This window comes from Symphalangus syndactylus, chromosome 10 (assembly GCF_028878055.3).
Source record: "Symphalangus syndactylus isolate Jambi chromosome 10, NHGRI_mSymSyn1-v2.1_pri, whole genome shotgun sequence".
Lineage (NCBI taxonomy): Eukaryota > Metazoa > Chordata > Mammalia > Primates > Hylobatidae > Symphalangus > Symphalangus syndactylus.
This window is the reverse complement of record NC_072432.2, coordinates 107,002,011-107,025,935: the sequence shown is the minus strand read 5'-3', so window position 1 is coordinate 107,025,935 and position 23,925 is coordinate 107,002,011. Positions and strand designations below refer to the sequence as shown.

Here is a 23,925-nt window from a genome sequence, read left to right as displayed (position 1 = left end):
TTGAAATGACAAGAAATAATTTAGAATATTTCCTAAATTTAGTTGATAAAGCAGAGGCAGGGTTTGAGAGGATTAACTCCATTTTTGAAAGAAGTTCTGCCGTGGGCAAAATGCTATCAGACAGCATCACATGCTACAGAGAAATCTTTCATTAAAGGAGGAGTCAATTAATGAGAAACTTCAATGTTGTCTTTATTTTTAAAAGTTACCTCAGCCACCCCAACTTTCAGCAATTACCACCATGATCAGTCAGCAACCATCAATATCCAGATAAGACCCTCCACCAGCAAAAAGATTATGACTTACTCAAGGCTCATATGACTGTTGCATTTTTTTTTTTTTTTTTTTTTTTTTTTTGAGACGGAGTCTTGCTCTGTCACCCAGGCTGGAGTGCAGTGGCGCGATCTCGGCTCACTGCAAGCTCCGCCTCCCGGGTTCACGCCATTCTCCTGCCTCAGCCTCTCCGAGTAGCTGGGACTACAGGCGCCCGCCACCACGCCCGGCTAATTTTTTGTATTTTTGGTAGAGACGGGGTTTCACCGTGGTCTCGATCTCCTGACCTCGTGATCCGCCCGCCTCGGCCTCCCAAAGTGCTGGGATTACAAGCGTGAGCCACCGCGCCCGGCCTGACTGTTGCATTTTTTAGCAATAAGGTATTTTTAAATTAAAGTATGTACATTTTTAGACAATGCTATTGTGTACTTAATAGACTACAGTATAGTGTAAACATAACCTTTATATGCACTGGGAAATGAAAGAAAGTGTATGACTTGCTTTATTGCATTGGTTTGGAATAGAACCCAAAATATCCCTGACATAGGCCTATGTACATATACATATACATATACATATACATATACATATACACATATATGTATGCCTGTACACACACACACACACACACACACACACAAGATGCACACACATCCATCATCTGGATAGCAATTGAGTCCTGTATGGTGGAGTCAGAGACACGTGGGTTAAAATCTCAGCTCTTAAATTTACTACTTGTATGACTCTGAGCTAGGTACATAACCTCAATTGAAAGTAGACATCTCAGGGTTGTGGTAAGAGTTAAATAGAGTTTATTATAGTTATTTTTGCATAGTAAGTACTCAACTAGTGGCAGCATCACTCCCAGATTTGAGTTAGGAAGTTTAATTATTAGCACATGTGATTCTCTGCAAAGTTGTAGCCCCTCTGGAAGGAATTCGTAAGCCCTTTAATCTTTGCCTGTTGTCTTGTTTTTATGGTACGCTTTCAGTATGAGTAAGGTACCACATATAAAACACTGGACAGGCCGGGTGCGGTGGCTCACGCTTGTAATCCCAGGACTTTGGGAGGCCGAGGCAGGCGGATCAAGAGGTCAGGAGATCGAGACCATCCTGGCTAACATGGTGAAACCCCATCTCTACTAAAAATACAAAAAATTAGCTGGGTGTGGTGGTGGGCACCTGTAGTCCCAGCTAGTTGGGAGGCTGAGGCAGGAGAATCACTTGAACCTGGGAGGCAGAGGTTGCAGTGAGCCGATATCGCACCACTGCACTCCAGCCTGGGTGACAGAGCAAGACTCTGTCTCAAAACAAAGCAAACAAACAAAACCAAAATAAAACAAAACAAAACAAAACAAAAAAACCACTGGACACTGTGAAGGGCACATAGCAGGTGTTCTAGAAATGTTGGCTTCCCCATTTGGAGATCTCTCTCTAGCACTGCTCTGGGCAGAGATGATTCTAACCTATCAGCGGAACTCTCCTGTCTTTGGGGCAGGACTGTCCCTGGGGAGAAAACAGTGACACTGCGCTGCCACAGCTCCACGACCACCCATGCTTACATTTCTCATTTCGTGTTCTTTAATACATGACTTTTTAATTTTTGTTTTAAAAGATCACATCTTTTTGATATTTTCTCTGACCACACCACCTGAACTCTTCCTCTCAGATAGCCCTAGCTTCATACTCCTGGAAGAGAGGGTTGTGTACATACCTTGCACAGATTCAGAATCACAGTGCCTGAGTTCTTGTAATTCTTCTTCTTGGCTTTGTACTTGGGATTGATGCACTCCCACTGCACCTGAAAGAAGGGTCATAGCATGAGAATCTGTTCAGGAAAAAGCTGAGTTTTTCAATAAGGCCAAGCTCCTAGGTGCTGCTGAGGACAAACTGAACTGGTGGGCTGACAAATAGTCTCTGGGTGGTAACTCTTGCATCTAGAGGAGCAATAGGGGGAGTGGTTGAGAGTGAGACTCACTGTCAGACTTCTAGGTTTGAACCCCAGCAACTCTGCTTCCCTGCTATGTAACTTTTGGCAAGTTACTTGATTGCTCTGTCTTGGATATCTTCTCTGCAAAATGGAGCTTATAATTATACTCTGTCTCATAGGATTATTGTGAAGACTGATTAACCCTTTTAATAAATTTAGAACAGGGCCTGGCACATGTCAATGCTTACTATTAATATAGTCAAATAAAGCAGTACAGGGAAGAAGAAATCTGCAGGAGTACAGTTAAGTAATGACCAAGTACTAAGTCTTACTGCCCGAGAATTGACTCAAAAGGTTAGGAATAGTGAATGCTGGCTAGAGAAATTTAGTAGGGACAATAATAAATTTACATAGAACTTCATGGAGAACTAAAATAATGGATTGGCTTATGTCCCAAAAGTGACACAGTAGATCTCCAAAGGGGCCTTTTTGAAGGATAAGATCAGAGCTACAGGAGTGGCTGGGAATTGAGGAGTCAGCTGGGAACTAAGGGGAATAGGTCTCCAGCCTACAGAAGATTTAATGGGACAAAATCAATTGTGAATCAAATATCCAAGAGTTGTTGAATGTTCCTGCCCATCAACCTATGAAAGCTGAATCTCTGGATTTCTACTCAAGAGACAAAATTTCACTACCTGAGAATTAGAAGTGTCTGAAAATGAAGTAGTTTCTGAGGCAGGTGCAAATGGATAGGCTGATATAACAGTGGCCTCCGATAATCTATTTCTCTCAGTGTCCATGCATTTGTGTAGCTGCCTCCCACAGTGATGAGGCATTTAGTCACATGACTCATTTTGGCCAATGGGACATTAACAAATGTGATATAAGCAGAGGCTTGAAAAGTGCCTGAGTATTGGGGCTGGCTCCTCTCTTGCTTCTGGGAAGTTTTCAGGGCCATATTAAAAAGCCTAGAATGGTCTCCAGGAGGATAAAAGTATACCTGGAGAAATATCCTGGCCATCCTGGCTGCTGAGGCACAAATGCACAAGTGAGTTCTGTTGGCACCACGTGGAGCACTATGTGAAGCAGAGAAGAATTAAGCCAAAATTGCCAACCCAGCAAATGTTGAGTACATAGTGATTGTTGTTTTCAGCCAGGAAGTTTTGGGCTAATTTTTTCACTCAGCAACAGATAACTGATACTGTAGTTTCTCATCACTGGAGGGTGCCAGCAGGACTGGGCAACTACATAGGATTTGGAAGAGGGAGATCTTACACCAGTGAAGAGTCCTCTATGACTCCTTCAAAATAATGGAATTCTTGGGTGAAAGAAAGAAGAAAACCTTCAAAGCAGAATCTAAAATCAGACCCCTAGCCTTGTTTTTGTCATTTAAAGGCCTAATCTCCTAATCTGTCCATAATGAATGTTGTCTTTCTTTCCTCCCTCAGATTTTCTTCTCATTTACTCTCCAAGTGGGTAGAACTTGATAAACAAGAATTATAGTCCATCTCAAAGTAGATTTAGTATTTCTGGACAAAAGAGCCCAAGTTCCTCCCAAACCTGTCAAAACTGATATTGTCTTTTGCCCCAAAGCTTCCTCTAATATTTCAGTAAAACAGTTGGCTTAGGGATTTACCTAACAGTTGGAAAGAAAGACACTAAAATTAGCTGTGCCATTTTTTGTCATTCTCAATGATTTCTATTAATCTCAATTTCTTCCATCAAGCAGGATATATTGAGTTAAAGATTTTGAATTCTATTAAAAATTATAGTGATCATCCATGAAAAGTCTACTCACTTCCTTTTCAGGCTAAGATGAGCAAGTATGGGTTGGCTTAGTCAGGAGAGGGCTCCAAGGAAGTTGAATCAAACCCGTAGATACTTGGGGTCCTTGTGCTTGTGAGGTGGGTAGGGGGTCCTGATGGACCAGATCTAAATAGTTTGCATCTGTCTTGGGATGAAGTTGGCATATAACTATGGGCTATGCACTTTACTTTCCCAATCCCATTTAACTCTCCCCACAGCCCACTTTGACAGATGGAAGATGAGGCTCAGAGAAGAGAACGAACTTTCCCAGGTCATACAGGTAGTAACTGGTAGACCTGGGATTCACACCCACATCAGTCTCATTCCAAAGCCTGCACTTTTAACCACAATGCCTTCTTCTAGAAGGTCTTGGAGTAGCTCTCCTATTCTTGCAAGTATCCCCTTTGGCCACCCCAAACTAAGGATGCTTATAAATTTTATTCAAGAATTAATCAAGGTTAATTAAGAATTTACCCTGTACCTATAGAATCATAACTCCCACAGGAAAAGGAAAGTTGGAAGATTCTCTCTCCTCTTTTTTTCTCTGATGCTACATACTGAGATTCCTCAGGGTTCGACCCTCTCTTCAGTCCCCTCTCCCTAGGTGTACTCATCCATTCTCTTGATTTTAAATGTCCTCTCTTAGTTGATGGCTCCTAAAATATATTTACAGGTAAACCTCTCCTCTGAGTACCAGTTTTTGAAGCCAAATTTTGAAAACTTCCTCATAAACTGGACCTCCCTACCACAATTCTTCCTTACCTCGGGAAATGGCACCATTTAATAATCTATCCTTGAGTCAACCATTTCCTCCTTCCCTTACTCCCTATATCCAAGCCTTCAACAAACCTTGTAGCTCGTATCTCCAAAATATGTCTTAAGTCTCTCCAGTTTATCTATCTCTATGACTCTTTCCTTAACCCAAGTTGTTATCACTTCTATCTATAGTGGTAGCCTCCTAACAGATCTCCCTTGTCTCTCTTTAATTATCTACACAGTAGCAAAAGTAATATTTTAAAAAATTAAAACCAATCATGTCATTCTCTAGCTAGAACACTTTGCAGCACTGTCCAGTAGAATTTTCTCAATAACTGGAATATTCTGAATCTGCACTATCCAATATAGTAGCCACCAGCCACATGAGACTATTGAGTATTTGAAATGTGGCTAGCATGACTGAGGAACTTAATTTGTTATTTAATTTTATTTTAATTAATTTAAATTGAAATAGCCACATGTAGCTAGTGGCTACTGTATAGGAAAGCACAGCTTGCACATGTTCTTATCACATTTAGAAGAATCTGCTTTTCCTGGCCTCTGCCTCTATATCTGACCACATCCTATGAATGGTTCTTTCACTCTCTGCTTCAGATACACTGGTCTTTTTCGAGGTCCTCAATCACACCAAGCTCATCCCTGCCTCTGTACTTTGCACTAGTGTTCCTTTTACTTCAAATGCTTTTCTCTCATTCATTACATATTGGCTTCTTTTTAATCCTTAAGGGGCTTCAACTTAAATGTCAGATTATCTTTTCTATATGCACACTTTTATAATGAAACTGGTTTAGTTTTGTAATAGCATTTGTCACAAATTGTAGTTGCATTTTAACTTTTTAAATTTGTGTTTACATTCTATCCTGACTCCCACCAATCTGTAAGCTTCAGAAGGGCAGGGACCATGTCAGCATTGTTAGTCATGGCACATTTAGAGCCTGTCACAGTGCATGGAATTTACTAGGTGCTACTCGATAAATATTGTAGAAACAATAAATAAGAGAACATTTCCCACTGTATAAATACACCAAAACGGTGGCTGGGTAGTTAAACTAAAGTTTTTCTGGTATCTCACTGATACAGAAAAGCACATTAGCATATGGTCCATTTCCTCAGTGGAACTTAAACAATTTCTCTCTGTTTGAAAGCATTAGGTTTTGGTATATTTCATGTATGATATGTGTTACATTCTTACTTTTAATATTTAATTAATAAGATGAAATATTTCCCATATTTACTGCTTGGACTATTTCTATTTATAGAAGTAGATAAGGCAAAACTTTATAAAACTCTTTAGAACTCTAGCAGGTGGTATGACTACTGTCATTGATTTAGCAGCTAAATAGGACTAGTTCTGCATATTCAATAGAGCAATATTCTCTAGCCATATTCCTTATTATCTTGGGAATTACTTTGCTTATAATTTAGTGTTGGTTTTAACTGTGGCTCTGAAACTCTGCATCCTGGCTTGTGGGTGATGGTCTCTGTGTGTTTGACAAGTTTCTTGTAATGCTGTGTACCTAACAGAGCATTTACAGCAGGTTTTGCAGGAGCTAATTGGAAAGCTGTCATTGTTTCCATTGAGTTTCCAGACCAAAGGTATGTGTTCAACAAATGGTCTCATTCAGATTAAGTTTCTGACTCTAAAAAAATGTGAGTTCATTTCCATCCAGTGTGACTGTATCCTGACCTTACATATGAGAGAGTTGAAAAATGAGTTGGGTCATCTCTAATTAGCACTTCTGACCAGAACAGGCACAGAGTATTATCTCTAAAGAAAAAGACTTTCTCAAAAGCACTGAGCCCTCTGCTTTCACTCCTTTCTGCTCCATGAGGACAGTGAACTCCAGAGTAAGAATGGCAGGTGTCTTGGGTTGAGTTCCCCAAGAAGCAAATTTGAGGCAAGAATATAAGTGCAAGTAGGCCATCTGGGAGGTGATACCAGGAAGCATGAATAGAGGAGTGAGAAATTCGATAGAAGAGGCATCCCAGAAAGGGTGCATTATCAAGTCATTTACCACTGTGGATAACTAGGGCCTGCTAGGGAACTCTGGGAAACTGTATAGAGCACACACCTCAGAGTTTTCCAGCTGAAGGGCAAGGGAGCTGGGGTATTTATATCCCAACTTCCATTAGTTATTTGTTGAGGGCTACCTCCTGTTACATCTCCTTCCACACTTCTAGCTTGCTTTGGGCATGGATAAAACAGGCTCCAGCAGATAGAGAAATCCCCCAGGCAAAAAGGTATTTCAGCTGGAAATTGGGCAGGTGAACAATAAACAGGTAAAACGAAAAGTTGCATGATTTGGGCCCAGATGACTTTCTGTCTCTCTGTCTGTCTGTCTAGATATTATATGATATGGAAGTGTGTGTATCTGAGGGAAACACAGAAGGGGTTTAGGTTTCTGTGTGGGACAATGTGTCTTAGTGGGATGTGGTAGTGTTTGTGTACAGGTCTTGGCATCAAATGTGTAAGAGTAAAATGATGGAACTAGAAGAAAACCTGGTACCCATATGAAAATTTGGAGGATTCAAATAATTTCTCCAAGGCATGAAAGTATTATTAATGTCACCAAATCATGGAAATATAGACCTAGAAGGAATACTACTGTTAATAGCAGATATTTTGGAAATGCTAGCTATGTGCTAGGTGCTCTGCTAGCACCTAGGATTGTCTCATTTAATCTTCACAAAATTCTATGAGGTAGGTACAATTATCACTCTTATATTTTTAGGCAAGCAAAATGAGGCATGGAGAGATTAAGTCACTTTTTCAAGGCTATACAGCTAAAGGAAGTTAGAAATACTCTCATCTATCCTTTCTGTTTTACTAATGGAGAAACTGTAACGTTTGGGGTCAGTGTCTTGTCCGAGGACACACAATTGCTTTGGGTTGGGCTAGTTCTAGAATCTAGGTACTCACATCCTACCATGCTCCCTTCTTATCACACTTAATCATACATTGATGTTTTGCCTCTCGCTGTTTCATTTGTAGCTGGGTTCTAAGGATGCATCATAGAGACTGGAGGCAAAACCAAAAGTGGTTGACCACGTACCTGTTTCCCTTCCATTGCTCCTCTCATCTCCTTGAATGTCGAGGTAAATTCTCCAATGAAGTCATGCTTGCCATTGGAGTCCCAGTCCCATACTATGCACTGTAAGAGAAAACAATTACCTTTCTTAAAAAATTAAGAATGTAGCCACAGCAACTGAAGGCAATGTGAACTTTATGAGAAAGAGTACATGAAAGATGTTTGGTCTGGAACCAAAGCCTGGGAGTCTAAGATTGGAGCATGTGGGATGTAATTCTGATTTCTATAGCCCTTTACTTGGACTTTTTGCCACAATCTGCAAATGGCCCTGTGACGCAGCAGTGACTACAATGATTTGCCCATTTTTCAGATAAGGCCAGTGAGACCCAAGGGAGATAAGTGACTTGTCAAAGGGACCTTCTAGTGAATGAAAACCTGGGACTTGAAGGCAGGTGCCCTGCTTCCAATTCCAGTACTCTTTTATGCATAGCAGATAGCCTCCCTGGTTTACATTGGCGTTAGATGCCTGAGTCCATGTATATAGCCTTCACAATGGCAGCTCCCACTTTATGATTTGAATGGGGCCGTATTAATCACATTTTTCTTTTTCTATTTTTTTTTGTTGAAGGCAAAATAGCAATGACAACAAAAATTATTAGGAAGGCAAAAAATCTTTAAACGTACCTATGTGAAAAATGGTTGGAAAATAGTGCACAGACAATACCAGATATTTACCACACTGGTAAATATTATGCACCCATCACACACAAGATGCAACCATTCACTTCTAACAAAAGGGCTAAATCTTCAGCTCTCGAGTGATACTTTTTAGAGTGACTAGACTGAATCAGCAGCAATCCCTGTGCTTGGTCACACATCTAAGTGAAGAGGAGGTCTCCATGTATTCCCAGGGTGGAGGCTGGATTGGAGTCTTAAGCATTTTAGATATCATTTCTACATCTTAAGCCAAAGATTTGCAGGAAAGAAGCTCAGGCCTCAAATAAGATGAAGGCAGCAAAGGGGACCTTTTGCTCAGAGGTTTTCCTTGGAATGTTGGGGATCTAAGAGGCAGCTTAGTTCTTCTTCAGGGTGAAGATCCCACTGGCCGGTCTTGCCTGAAAAATCTGACTTGGTAATCTGTTCCCAGATCCTGCAGGATGCCTCACAGATCTACAATATGATCTGTCTAAAATGAAACATCGTTTTCCCCTAAATTTATTCCTACTCATTTATTTTCTGTCACAGTGAATTGCATCAACACTCATTCAGTTGCTACAAACAGAAAACTGGGCATCATTCCTGATATTCCTCTCTCCACTCACCCTCCCACATCAGGTCCTCTCCATTCTGTCTCCTAACTATGGCTTGACTCCAGCACTTCTCTCTATTCCTACTGCTCCTTCTCATCTGCATTACTACACCAGTCTCCCAGCTTGTCTCCTTGTCTCACTTGTACTCCTATCCCCCTTATAACTCACTAATTATGTTAATTCCCTGCTTAAAATCAAAATGTATATAGGCTAGCAGGTCTTCCAAGGTCTTTCATGATCTGACTCCCTCAGTACCCCCAAATTCACCGTTTATGATCCATGCTTACTGTATTAGTCAGGGTTCTCCAGAGGGACAGAACTAATAGAATATATGTATATATGAAAGGTTATTTATTGGAGAGAATTGGCTCACACAATTACAAGGCAAAGTCCCATCATGTTAGGCCATCTGCAAGCTGGGAAGCCAGTAGTGGCTCATTTCAAGCCTGAAAGCCTCAAAACCAGGGAAACTGACAGTGCAGCCTTCAGTCTGTGGCTGAAGGTCTGAGAGCCCCCAGGAAGCCACTGACGCAAGTCCCAGAGTCCAAAGGCCAAAGAACCTGGATTCTGATGTCCAAGGACAGGAGGAGTGGAAGGAAGCATCTGGCATGGGAAAAAGAAGGATATCAGAAGACTTGTCAGGCAAGCAAGGTTATACTACCTTATTCCACCCGCTTTGTTCTAGCCGTGCTAGCAGCCCATTGGATAATGCCCACCCATGTTGAGGGTGAGTCTTCCTCTCTCAGTCCACTGACTCAAATGGCAGTCTCCTCTGGCAGTACCCTCACAGACATACCCAGAAACAAGACTTTTCCAGCCACCTAGGCATCCTTCAATCCAATCAGGTTGACCCCTAATATTAACCCTCACACTTACAGTCTTCGAAAGTTTCTCTAAAATGGGGTCGGTAGGAATGAAAAACATTTGCAATGACCTTTTCAAGACATCAAGAAAAGCCAATTTCTCAGCTTCTGCTATCTCTTTAAATATGGAGGATTTGGCAGATAATTATTTTGCCTAAGAAATATTAAGAAGCCCTTTGGTTAGGAAGGAGAATTCATTGGAATAAATAAGAATAGGAAGAGATTAAGACAAAAGGAGCTACATTTCTCTGCTGAAAAAGGTAATGGTCAAGTTGAATTTTCTCTTTGATAACAAGTAGAGACACAGAGGTGGGACCAAGACATGAGAATTGAGAAGAAATTAGGGTGGGTTTCCTCAGAGGGCTGAAGATGGACCCAAGTTTGGGGTGGGAGGAGGGGAGAGACAGGTAAGGAATTTTGGAAACTGTGATGTCTAATTTTCAAGGTGAGATTATTTATATACGTCGCCCCTCCATTCCCCTCTCCCAATTTGCCCTTCTTCCATTAACCCCAAGACTTCAGCAAATCTGCTACCCATAACATCATTAAGCTGATGGTGACTTGGAGAATAAAGGAGAGGGGCTGTGTCCATATTGTGGGGACAAAGCAGAGCAGAGAGCAGTGTGAGATGGCCCACTGCAATGACCGAGAACTGAATGGGGAGCAGGACTGTGGAAAGACAGCTTGACAGGTAAATCTAGGGGTGGAACTCTACAGAAATACTGTGGAGCAGTGGAGCTCCATGGAAATACCGTGGCTGTTCTGCCAACCTGAGTCCCTAAGTGAGGGTAGTACAGAACTCTCAGATGACCTATGTGTGGGTAAGAAATAAACCTTTGTTGTTTTCAGCCACTGAGATTACTGCAGCATAACTTAGTCTAAGAAACATCCAAGTACTTAAAGTACTATCATAGGAATAGGCATTACAATTTATTTTTTTCTGATTCCAAAAGTAGGAAAAACAGAATTTTAAGAGGTTACAAAGAAGTAACAAAGGAAGCATTTTCCAATAAACCTGTAGCAAACAAAAGAATCTGTTTGTTAAAAAGTGTTTTATTGCTGGAAATGTTCAAGCAGAAACTGCAGGACCACATGCAAAAAATGTAGTAAAGTCAAGCAGACAGTTATAGAAAATTTGGTGGGATGTTTTTGAACTTTCTTCTAATTCAGAGATGCTAAGATTAGTTCTAGTTGCAAAGGATGCAAAATGAAGTCAACGAAAGGCTTAGCTCATTCTGCTTGAAATGCTATGCAATGCAATGTAGCTTTGATAGGAGTGATGGGAACCCCTTTAATTCAAGGTAGGATGAAGTTCTACCTCATTTTTCAATGAACAGTGGGACAAATAAATGATTCAGTCATTTGGAAAATCGCTCAGGATGTGCACTGTGATCATCACATTGTAGAACACTGAATTGATCTGCTGTTACAATCAGATGTTTTTCTCTCTGTGTGCCAGCCCCTTCTTATTGACCCTGGCATTCACACACTCCTTACCTGGAGAAAGGAGCAGAAGAAACCTTGCTGGGCTTAGACATAGAAAGAGGAAGAAGAGTGGTCCCTGGGACCTTGTATTTGAGGCTCATAACTTTGCCTGATAGTAAGTACAGCCTACCGAATGCCTGCATTTGACATCAGATACTTACTCTTTTACCTTTGGAAGGAGCAAATAAAAAGGCAAAGGAGGCAGAAGCAAATAGAAGAAAAGAAGTGGGAGCAACTTTTTTTTAACACTCCCCTGAAATGGGAAAGAGCAGGAGTTCCCTTCTTTAGGGGACAGGGCACATATCCCATTCACCCCTTCTTTGCCCTCCATTCGATTTTCCATCATGCTTTGGTGAATTACTGTTTCCCCTTAAGCTGCCAACCTCAAGTCTTTAAGATGTTTGCAATGTGCTCTCTGGCTGGGGCAGAAAGGGAGTGACCAGCAGGCCTCCCTGAGCTGGAGGATGAGTCAGGCTTGACAGAACTCCATCAGGGGCCTCTCAGCAGCAGTGCTGCTTACAGGGGCCTCTTTCTTCAATCAGCTAGCATTCCTCATCAGGGCAGTTGCAGAATTTTATTTTGACCTTTCTGAGAAGGGATCCCAAAGGAAGAAAGACACAGTGAAGCAGGCAAATAAAAACACTGTCTTTCCTTCTCTCCCTGGCATGAAGCTGGCTTATGACAGCTCTGATGCAGCTGACAGAGGAACGCATCTTGGTGAAAAGTAAACAGATCAACCACCCTGCAGAAAAACTGAGACAGCGGCAGAGTCCTTGGTGTGAATCAATAAGAAGGCCTTGACACATCTGTGAGAGCACAGCACCTCAAAACTATCTACAAGCCAGAAAACCTTCTCAGGTTCTTACATCTCACAGAGCAGTTTAGGTATAATATCTTTAAAAATTCATAAGCTTTACAGATGGTCTAATTAACCCCCTCCTTTTACAGAAAAGAAAATTGATGACAGATAAGTGACTTCTGTCAGTTCACCCAGTACACGGTGAACTAAAATCCGGTTTTCGTACTTCCTTGATTTCATCACTACCACATAAACACAAATTATAATAGTTAAAGAGTATATAGTGTGTACTATGTGCCAGACATTGTTCAGAGCACTTCATACATATTAACTCCCTTAATCCACAGAACAACTTATTGTATGCTTGTTTTACAGTTGAGGAAACTTAGGCACAGAAAGATGAAGATAGGAACTTTTCTGAAACTACACAACTAACACTAGGTAATCCTTGAAATAAAGGAAGTTAAGCATCATAGCTTGTCTTAACTGAGCATCTTTTATAAACCCAGGCCATTTGTGTTTATGGTCTTTAATTCTTTACAATAACCATGGCATGACAATATTATTACTATTTACAGGTTAACTGCCATTCACAGGTGCCATTTACAGGCTTGGAGAGGGAATGTGACTTGACTAGACACCTGGTAAGTGACAAAAGTGGATCTGAACCCAGGTGTCTAATGTCATAGCTGATATACATATATATATATATACATTTGTATATATATATTTGTTGTTGTTATGCCATGCTACCTCTTAATAGAGGCAGGAACTTAGAATCAAGCTCTCATGAGTCTGCTCTGTGTAAAATCCCCATTCTTTGACTGAAACTGTAAACTACTAGAATCCTCTAAGGTTTAGTGAGCACACCAAACAATACAGAGGAAGAACCTGCTCGCTGTTTCCACACAAAAGGATGCAAAGGCAAGTAGTCTGTGCATTGTCCCTGGGGTCCTCACCTCTGTCTGTAGAATGCATGGATAAGTGGGTCTGAGGGATCGGGTTACTCCCTCCTACTCTTGTTTTATGATTGCCTTGAACCCATTAAAAGAAATGTGCTATGCCAACTTATTATACACTAGCTTTTTGTGATGGTCAGCTTCATGTGTCAACAAGGCTATCTGGCTAACAGTTCCCAGTTATTCAATCAAACAACAATCTACTTTATATATGTGGTTAAACATTTTATAATCAGTTTACTTTAAAGTAAAGAAGGTTTTGTGGTTCCATATGAATTTTAGGATTGCTTTTTCCATTTCTGTAAAAATTGTCTTTGAGATTTTAATGGAGATAACTTCAAATCTATAGATTACTTTTGTAGTATGGACATTTGAACATTAAGTCTTTCAATTCATGAACATGAAAGGTCTTTCCATTTACTTGTGTATTCTTTGATTTCTTTCATCAATATTTTGTAGTTTTCAGTGTAGGTCTTTCAACTCTTTGGTTAAGTCTATCCCTAAGTATTTTACTGTTCTTGATACTATTGTAAAAGGAAGTATTTTCTTAATTTCCTTTTCAGATGGTTCATTGTAAATATATAGAAAGGTTACTAATTCTTATATATTGATTTTGTATCCTGCAACTTTATTTTATCCTGAATTACTTTATTAGATCTAACAGTTTATTTTCATGAAGCCATTAGGGTTTTGTATATATAGGATTATATCATTTGTAAACAGAGATAACTTTACTTCTTTCTGATTTGTTTGCCTTTTATTTTATCTTCCCTAATTGCTCTGGCTAGAATTTCCAGGACTATAGTTTTTTGTTTGTTTGTTTGTTTGTTTTTGTTTTTTGATGGAGTCCTGCTCTCTTGCCAGGCTGGAGTGCAGTGGCATGATCTCGGCTCACTGCAACCTCTGCCTCCTGGGTTCAAGTGGTTCTCCTGCCTCAGCCTCCCGAGTAGCTGCGACTACAGTCACACACCACCATGCACAGCTAATTGTTTTTTTTTTTTTTTAGTAGAGATGGGGTTTCACCATGTTGGCCAGGATGGTCTCAATCTCTTGACCTCCTAATCTGCCCGCCTGGGACTCCTAAAGTGCTGGGATTGCAGGCGTGAGCCACCACGCCTGCCTGGCCTTCCAGGACTATGTTAAATAGAAATGACGAGAGCTGGCATACTTGTCTTCTTCCTGATCTTAGAGGAAAAGCTTTTAATTTTTTTTACTATTGAGTATGATGTTAGCTGTGAGCTTTTCATAGATGGTCTTTATTATATTAAGGTACATTTCTTCTACACCTAGTTTGTTAAGTGATTTTATCATGAAATTGTTTTAAATTTTGTCAACCCAGAATAGCCAAAATGATCTTGAGAAAGAAGAACAAATCTGGCGGCACCACAGTTCCTGATTTTAAAATACATTACAAAGCTGCAATAATTAAAATACTGTTTATTGGCATAAAGATAGGCAAATAGACCAATAGAATGGAATAGAGAGGCCAAAACCAAAACTATGCATATATATTCAACTGAACTTTGAGAAGGGTGTCAATAATACACAATGGGAAAATGATAGATCTTCAACAAACTGTGTTGGGAAAACTGGATATTCACATAAAAAATGAAATTAGACCTATACCTTGTATCACACACAAAAATCAGCTCAAAATGGATTAAAGACTGAAACATAAAACTTGAAACTATAAAGCTCCTAGAAGAATGCATAAGGATAAAGTCTTGACATTGGTCTTGGCAATTATTTATTGGATATAATGATAAAAGCACAGGTAATAAAAGCAAAAATAGGTAGGACTACATCAAACTAAAAAGCTTCTGCACAGAAAGGAAATAATCAACAGAATTAATAGGCAACCTATGGAATGGCATAAAATATTTCCAAACCATGTATCTCATAAAGGTTTAATTGTCTAAATAAACAAGAAACTCCTACAACTTAATAGCAAAACAAACAAAAAACTCAATTAAAAAAATTGACATAAGACTTGGATAGGCATTTCTCATAGAAGGCATACAAATGGCCAACAGGTGTATACGAAGGTGCTTGGCATCATTAATTATTAGAAAAATACAAATCAAACTCCAATGAGATACCACCTTACACCTGCTAAGGTGGCTATTATTTTTAAAAATGCACACACACAAAAGATAACAAGTATTGGTGAGGATGTGGAGAAACTGGAACCTTTGTACATTGTTGTTGGGAATATAAAATGGTACAGCAGCTATGGAAAACAACATGGAGGTTCTTAAAAAAAAATTAAAATAGAATTACCATATGATTCAGCAATCCCACATTGGGGTAGATATACAAAAGAAGTGAAATCAGCATCTTGAACAGGATGTCTGCACTCTCAGGTTCGTTGCCACATTGTTCACAATAGCTGAGGTATGGTAATGACTTAAATATTCATTGATGAATGAATGGATAAAGAAAATGTGCATATACATACAATGAAATATTATTCAGCCTTAAAAAGAAGGAAATCCTGCCATTTGTGACAACAGGGACTGTGTTAGTCTGTTCTTACATCATTATACTTGAGGCTGGGTAATTTACAAAGAAAAGAGGTTTAGGTTGGCTCATGGTTCTGCAAACTATACAGAAAGCATGATGCTGTCATCCGCTTCTGGTGAGGGCCTCAGGAAGCTTGCAATCATGGTGCAAGGTGCAGGGGAGCCAGCATGTAACACAGTGAGAGTAAGAGCATGAGAAAGTGAGGGAGGAGGAGCCAGACTCTTTAACAACAAGCTCTTGTGTGAACTCAAAGCAATAACTCACTCATTACAGCAAGAAGGGCACCAAGCTATTCAGGAAGACTCCACCCCTATGACCCAAACACCTCCCACCAGGCCCCATCTCTAACATTGGGAATCACGTTTCAACATGAGATTTGGAAGGGATGAATATCCAAACCATATCAGGGGTGAGCGTGGAGAATGCTATGTTAAGTGAACTAAACCAGTCACAGAAGGACAAATACTGCATGATTCCACTTAAATGAAGCACGTACAATAGTCAAACTGATGGAAGCAGAGAATACAATAGAAGTTGCCAGGGGCTGGAAGGTGGGGAACTGGGGAGTTGTTGTTTAATAAGTACGAAGTTTTAGTCATGTTAGATGAATAAGTTCTAGAGAGGTAATATACAACATAGTACTTGTAGTGAACAGTATAGTATTGTGCACTTCACAATTTGTTACGTGAGTAGATCTCATGTTAAGTGTCCTAACAAACAAACAAATAAATAAGTAAATTGATACAAGGAAACTTTTGGAGGTGTTGGATATGTCAGTCAGCTTGTGATGGTATCACAGATGTTTGCATATGTCAAAAGTCATCAAATTGTGCACATTAAGTATGTGCAATTCTTTATATACCAATTATATTTCAAAAAAGCTATTAAAAATTAAAGCAAATTTTTTTCAATAATCTGGATGGGCCTGATACAATTAATTGAAAAGCCTTAAAAGCAGTGCTGAGGCTTTTCTGAAGGATAAATTCTGCCTGTGGACAGGATTTTTAGCTCCTGCCCTAAAATTTCCAGTCTGCCCTTCCTGATGGCCTGATATACAGATTTTGGACTTGCTTAGCCAGCCACCCACAATAGCCAATTCCTTGCAATAAATCTCTTAATATATGTAAATCCTCATGGTTCTGTTTCTTGGGAGGAACTCTGACTGATATAACTTTCTTCACCTCTTCCCTGGTTTTCATGTAGTAACATTCTGAAATGAGTTTTCAGTGACACTCAATTGGTCCTCTCATACCAAAACGTCAATATTTATTGAACACTCACTTTGTGCCAGGTGTTGTAAGCATTTGTCATGCTCCGACTCATTAATCTTCACAGCAATCCTCTCAGTGAGACATTATTATTATCATCCCTACTGAACAGATGAGGAAACTAAGAACAGAGGGGTTAACCAACTACTGCTCTTATAGAATATCCAAGATCAGAAAACCAAACACTGCATGTTCTCACTCATAAGTAGGAGTTGAACAATGAGGACACATGGACACAGGGAGGGGAACATCACACACCGGGGCCTGTCGGGGGGTGGGGGGTGCTAGGAGAGGGATAACATTAGGAGAAATACCTAATGTAGATGACGGGTTGATGGGTGCAGCAAACCACCATAGCATGTGTATACCTATGTAACAAAACTGCACTTTCTGCACATGTAACCCAGAACTTAAAGTATAATAATAATTAAAAAAAGAATATCCAGGGTTTTGAAAATATGACTGACTTTGACATCAGAGTTCAAATGATCTGAATCTGATTCAGTTTCTGGTGGGCAGAAACCAGCTGTCCAAACTGTGATAATCAAATAACGTAACTGCTGCTGATCAGTGCACAATTCTCATAGTTAAAGGAAATATGTTCTTTTTCTCTTGGCTTTAAAATTTTTATTTTTTTAATGTCACAACTTATCATTTTTCCAGGTAAAGTAGAAATCTCTGTCAAATTTATCCTGGTTCCTTAGTCATACCATGCTCTAAGCTTCTATGTAATCCATTTATATTTGCTTTAACATATTGCTAATTACATGGTGATCAGTGGCTTGTGAGTATATCCACCACTTGAAGGACTTCTGATCACTGAGATTTTTATCAAGGTTAGCACAGTTTTGGGGCACAAGAAACCAGATAAATGTTTGATGAGCAAACAAACAAAAAAGGCCTTTCTCCCTGAGTTAAGTCTATGACAATTCTCTGAGTGTTTGGCCCTGTCTCTGCACTGCAAGGGGAAGGGAAGGTATTTTAATAAACTGGTTAACTATTAAAGGAGGCAATCAAACTGAATAATATGCTTTAATGGTTGTTGACATGGGTTGTAGGCACAGGATCGAAGAGATGGGATTCTAGAAACAGCTTTAGGGATTGTAGAGGTTGCTGGGAGCTGGAGAGCAGGAGACCTGAGTTCTGTTTCAAGCTCTCAGGATAATGCTGTGAGACCTTGGGAAAGCTTCTCAACTCCTCTATGCCTCAGTTTCCTACTCTATAAAATATGTATCTGGAAATGAGAATTGGAATGAATGCTCTCTGAGATCCTGTCCAAAATTCTCCAGTTACGTGGCATTGCATCTTTATCTCTTTTACAATCTTTGTTCCAAAGCCTGGGATAATTATATTAAAGCAATAAAATTGTCAACTATCAATACCTGATGAACAATAAATACTCCCTTTGTTTTCTTTTGTTAGGTATCATTATATCCCTTTGACAACTAAAAGTCACTTGTTTATTGTCTCATGGTGATCCTCACCAGAAATCCATGAGATGGGAGGGTCCATTTTTTATAGATGATGATCCTGAAATACAATAAAGCAACTGAAGGTGATTTATTCCAAAACACAGAGCTAGCAAGACTTGAATTAGGCTATGAATCTGGCTTTATTTGTTCACATCCTGGGTCCTTTTCACTATACCACATATCTTCGTAGTTTACTTCTGCTATGTACCTTTCCAATGGCACTTTTTCCTTTTTCCTTCTTTTTTTTTTTAACCAACTAATTCAAGGATGTCTAACCACATGGTATAAATATATATGTTTTAAAATTTCTCTTTGATAATAGACACTCTTTAAAATTACCCCCCCCAAAAAAAAAATTGAGCACTTTGGTCAATTGAGGAGGAGCCTCACTGGGTTTATTTACAAAATGAATTTTAAATCCAGACCATCCAAATGAAAGGCTAATTGGGTCAGAAATGTAAAAGCAAACTGTATTCTCATATCACTCAGTCTAGACCAGTCTTCTAACTGTAGCTTTTAGGAAGTCAAGCAATACTCTATCATTTTATGGAGCTTTTAGGCAAATACATATAATTACGTCCACCAATTATTAGGGATTTATGAGAATTTGATCCATAATTTAGTATTTGGAATGATGTATTTCTTTAAAAATTCAGTGACAACATTTGACACAAAATTAGTTTAATGGTTTGTACAGGACTGTAAACATCTGTGAAAATAATACCAAATATATATCTCAGCTTGTTGGGAGGTTGTGACCTGAATATGGGCAGATTTTGGCCAGTTGTGTACATGGGAAGAGGGGTCAAGTTCCCTTGATTATTGTCACTTAATTTTATTGTTTTCTTCTCACTGTAGACTTGACAACAACCCTCTGACATCAACCTAGCTGCTAGGATGGGAGTAAAAGAAACCCTTTCGTTTACAACATGAACACCCTGATTTGGACTTCTGAATTTGGCAGTGCAGAATGCCAAATAGAATGAAATAGAACTCTTCCTAGGAGAGGGCAGACCCTATAAGATGGCCATATGTAGGACCTAAATGAAGGAGAGAGTTTCTTAAATCAAAATTACATAGATATAATTCCAGAAGTGGTGATCTGGGCTGAGGCCTCAGTCATGTTTATCCCTGGGATTCACCTTGGCTAGACTGGTGGGCAGGACAGTGAAACTCTGTCTGTACAAGGGCCTGAGTATCTTCTGATGGACTCAACCTAAGGTGAGGTGAAAGTATGCTGGCAAGATGGGTCCAGGAAAAAAAGAACTGGATGCTGGAGGGGTGAGGCAAAGCTGAGCAAAGTCTGGTGACAATTACTAAGGTTTGTCCCCAGGCTCCATCCCCACAGACTCATGTCTCAGTTCTAGGGAGGTGGCTATAAATAAAAAGCCAGCTTTAAAGAGTGTTTTTTCCCCGAACAGCAAGGAATATAATGACATGGGTCAAGAGAACAGAGGAAGTGATTTTGATGAAACAAGAGCCCCAGGAATCCAGTTTTGGGCATCCTGAGGGTTGATCTAGATCTCTAGGCAGTTGGGTTGTTTCTTGGGGGCTAAGGGTGAAAGGATGGTAGAAGTATCAGCATCTGGGATGTCCAGCAGCCATAGATGGCATTGATATTCACACACTAAGGTATCCATGCACCAAGGCAACAGCAAAGAGAGGAAATGGTGCTGGAATTTTTCGGATCCATGTAACATGACTCTCCCTGGTTTATGGGTTAATGCTTCATGTGAGCTTCTAATACAATGAAAGTGAAGAAGGGCCCTTAGCTATTATTAGCCTCAAGGGTAGTACAAACAGGAGATGATGCATAGGAGAAGGGTATGGCATGATCCATGCCATGAAGTAGCCAAGTGACCTGTATATGAACGTGTCCAAAGACCTGTTTGAAATTTGCAAGGAAATGATTGAAGGGTTAACTTTAAAGGGGGAGGGGAATCAGAAGTCTGCTTTACTTGATGGAGCAAGACCAAGTAAAATGCAGGTCTTTCCACCAGCCTTTGTTTTAAGATCTATTCTAAATATTGGGCATACTACCAGGTACAGGCCATGTAAATGAGTTTGTGCACAGTCATCCATCACTCATTTTCCCTGCCTAGCCTATTCTCCCACTCTGACCCCAGCCTTGAGAGGAAACATGGAACATCTAGGGCATAACCTCTGTGTGGGGTGCTCTGTGCTATCTTGGGGTTATACCACCTTCCTTGTTAGCACCGTGTGTCAAGACTAATGAGGCTTCCTCTAATCCTGAAACTCAGACCATATATTTAGTAAAAGCAGCATCTCAAAGCATAAACTTCTTTTACAGACTTTGTCGCACCATTTACCTCTATGTGCTCCTTATATCTTGCTCTCTATCTGATTCTAGACTCTTTGGCTGTGGACTTTGCTACTTTTTATTTTTCTTCTAAATCAGTTCTCAGTTTACATTTTGCGTTTTCATTAATACACTACATTTTCATTAATGGGGCAAAACTTCCTTTTCCAAAATCAGAGAATTGGTTAAAGAAGTCAATACTTTCAGGAGAGAGAACACTTTGATGGTGAAAGGGAACTTGGTAGTGCTCTGGTATGGCGGAAACAGCAGCATTCTCGGGGTCATTCAGAATTCAATTCAAATCTCCTCTGTTTCACTGGACAACTATGTAATCATCCTCATATCACTTTGCCTTTGGCTACCCAGTTCATTCATCTCTATGGTGGGAATTACTTTTTGTTCTATTTGCCTGGTTGTTGCAAGGATTTATTATATGCACAAACACACGTGTATACACACACATTTTTTTAAATCAACTACAATAGACTAGGAATTGAGCTGGCAAAGAGAATATAAAAATAAAAGACAGCTTCATCCCTCAAGATGCTGATGATATAGTGCAGGTGATGGATGTGCAAATAAATAATAGTGATGCAGTGGAGGTGGCAAAAATGGAGGGTTGCACCAAGGGTTGTCTGAGAGTGTTCACTGCAGATAGTCAGGGAAGGCTTCCAAGAGCAAATAAAAACCTGGTAGTACCTGGTAAACAACATATGCAAGTATAACATTTCTTTATCCTATTTATACAGAAGAACAAATTACTAATATCAGACCCTCTTCTAAGCATAAGGTAAGGACAGGTAGAGCAGGAAAATATGCTGGGAGCCTGAAGGGACAACTGGATGGTGTAGAGATACTTTCTCTACTCTCTTGTTTACATGATAACCTGCACAGAATTGGAATGTAATCTGTCCAGTTAAGGCTCTCCTCTTCCCTCAGATTACATGCCCCAGAGATGGTGCAAGTATCTCAAAGCATTTCTTTACAGGACTTGTGCTATGCTTTGGTGAATGCCCTAGGAGATGCGGAGGATGTTGTAGAGAATCAAGGACAGACCTGGGAAGGCACAGACTTAGGTCCCAGTGTACCAGCTGTGAAACATTGGGCAGATCATTCTATTCCTGTGGGCCTCAGTCCTCATCTGTTAAAACACAAATTTGCACTGGAGGAACCAAAATAAAAAGTTTTTATGCCTAATAATTTAGTACACCTACGAAGAGTTGTTAAATTTCAGATTTCCAGGCCTTACCTCCAGAGATTCTGATTAACTTGTCTGGAGTGGGTTACAAGAATCTGCCTTTGAAGCAAGCAACTTGCTAATTTGGATGCATGTGGTCTCTGGACATATTCAGAAACACTACACAGAATACCCAGGAGTCTATGGTCTGTGACTATGGTAGCAATTATATCCTGGCTCCCACTGTATTCTTCAATTCAACAGCAACAACAACAGAAAACCCATCCATAGAGAGAAAACAACAGTCAAGGGCCATCCTGTTTCCTTAAGATAATTCAATGCAGTATTGCTGTAAGTAGGCAAATACAGTCCTAAAATGTTACTACACTCACAAAAGCCAGACTAAGAAATGCCCAGGAGGGGATGGAAGGGCAATGGGTATGTTGGCTTTATCTTGTCAGGTCACACATCTCTGCTCTTCTGGATTGCGGCCAAGCTAGGGGACATTCCACAAGAAATATGTCACTCTTGGAAGCTTTCACTGGAGATTTAGGGCCTTAGGAGGCTTGGTTAGCTCAGATAAGCCTCAGAGGCTCCCAAATGCTTGTACAAACCTTTTAACTTCACACCTCACTACTCCTTAGGAGGACTGAAACTCCCATGGTTGTGTGGACAGAGTAAAGAGACAGGCTTTGACAGTGATTTATGCCCCAGGCTTTCAATGAGAACTCTGTCTTCATTATCAGAGTCATTCCGCACTGGTTCGAGCTGTACCACTCTCTTCTACCAAATTTACAGATGTAATATGTATGTGAGAACCAGTTATTTTATTTGGGGACTGATGGGTGGTTAGATTCAGGAAACTTTATTATGTGAATTGCAAATATGAACACAATTCCTAGTTAATGCATAGATGCTCAATAATACAGAATAGACCAGTTGGCTGTTGAGGTATGATGCATACTACTTTTAACATCTGATGAAGCACTACTATAAAAAGTTCTGAAATGATAGGGGTCTCTCCTTTACAATTTTTTTTGGGTTTTGGACTCTCTGTCTCTATGACTTATATCTCCACCTGTCTGTATTTTCTAGACCTACTTTGGATGAGTTGGATCTGTTTCATAGCAGGAAGCAATCCTATTTGATGGTTTATTTTCATTCATTATCAAGTCTTTATTGAGTACCTACACTGTATTGGGAAATGATATAGGTGCAGTATGTAGAAGAACAACAGAAAAGATACATAAGTGCAATTTAAACAGCAATAAAGATGGGAAGATAGATGGACTAATCTCTACCTGTATAAATTTTACAGTCTAGTGGTAAAAATAGACATTAATTATACGTGGAAAAAATGAAAAATTAAAGTGGGCACCTAATAGGGACTCAATAAGTGTTGCTTGGATGAATGAATGAGTGAACAAAAGCAAAATGTGATGGATTTTTTTACGCAAGAATCTTGGAGCACTTTTCACAGATGCTAAGTAAGTAATAAATGTCTTCAAATGTTTTAGAGTATCAGTAGGAACTGATATAGAAATCCGTATTTTATTTAGAATTTAGGTTAGGTACATAATTTGTAACTTCATAACCTTACAACCTCAGGGTTATAAGACAGAAAGGCTGTGCTAGTTCCAGAGCTCAAGAGGCTGAGACACAGTATCCACCATATGTGCTGTGAAAAAAAACAGAAATCTGTCCACATCTCACATCGGAGAGATGCCATGAGGAGACAGGCATTTTGAAGAAAGAGTCTTAGCATTCTGAAAAGATTTGCCTTTCAAATCCAATCAAGATTTACAAAAACAATTGTTCTGCATAGTCCTCAGCAGAAGAAGCATTGGTCAGAGAATGGCCATTACCTTTTTAAGACAGGATTCTTCATTTTCCAGGGACTAAGGGCTGTCTTAGCTGGAGAAAGAACTGGATTCA

The 23,925-nt window shown here is 39.8% G+C and overlaps 1 protein-coding gene across 3 annotated transcripts in view; it reads right to left on the bottom strand.

Annotated features, from left to right (window-relative positions):
• CPNE4 (copine 4) overlaps positions 1–23,925 on the bottom strand; it is a 519,044-nt gene that overhangs the window by 52,093 nt on the left and 443,026 nt on the right. For all 3 annotated transcript variants that reach the window (XM_055295431.2, XM_055295430.2, XM_063610734.1), the window contains 2 exons: positions 7,839–7,937; positions 1,987–2,073 (listed from right to left, as the gene is read on the bottom strand). In XM_055295431.2, the coding sequence (XP_055151406.1) occupies positions 1,987–2,073; positions 7,839–7,937 (186 nt within the window). The remainder of the gene's footprint in view (positions 1–1,986; positions 2,074–7,838; positions 7,938–23,925) is intronic.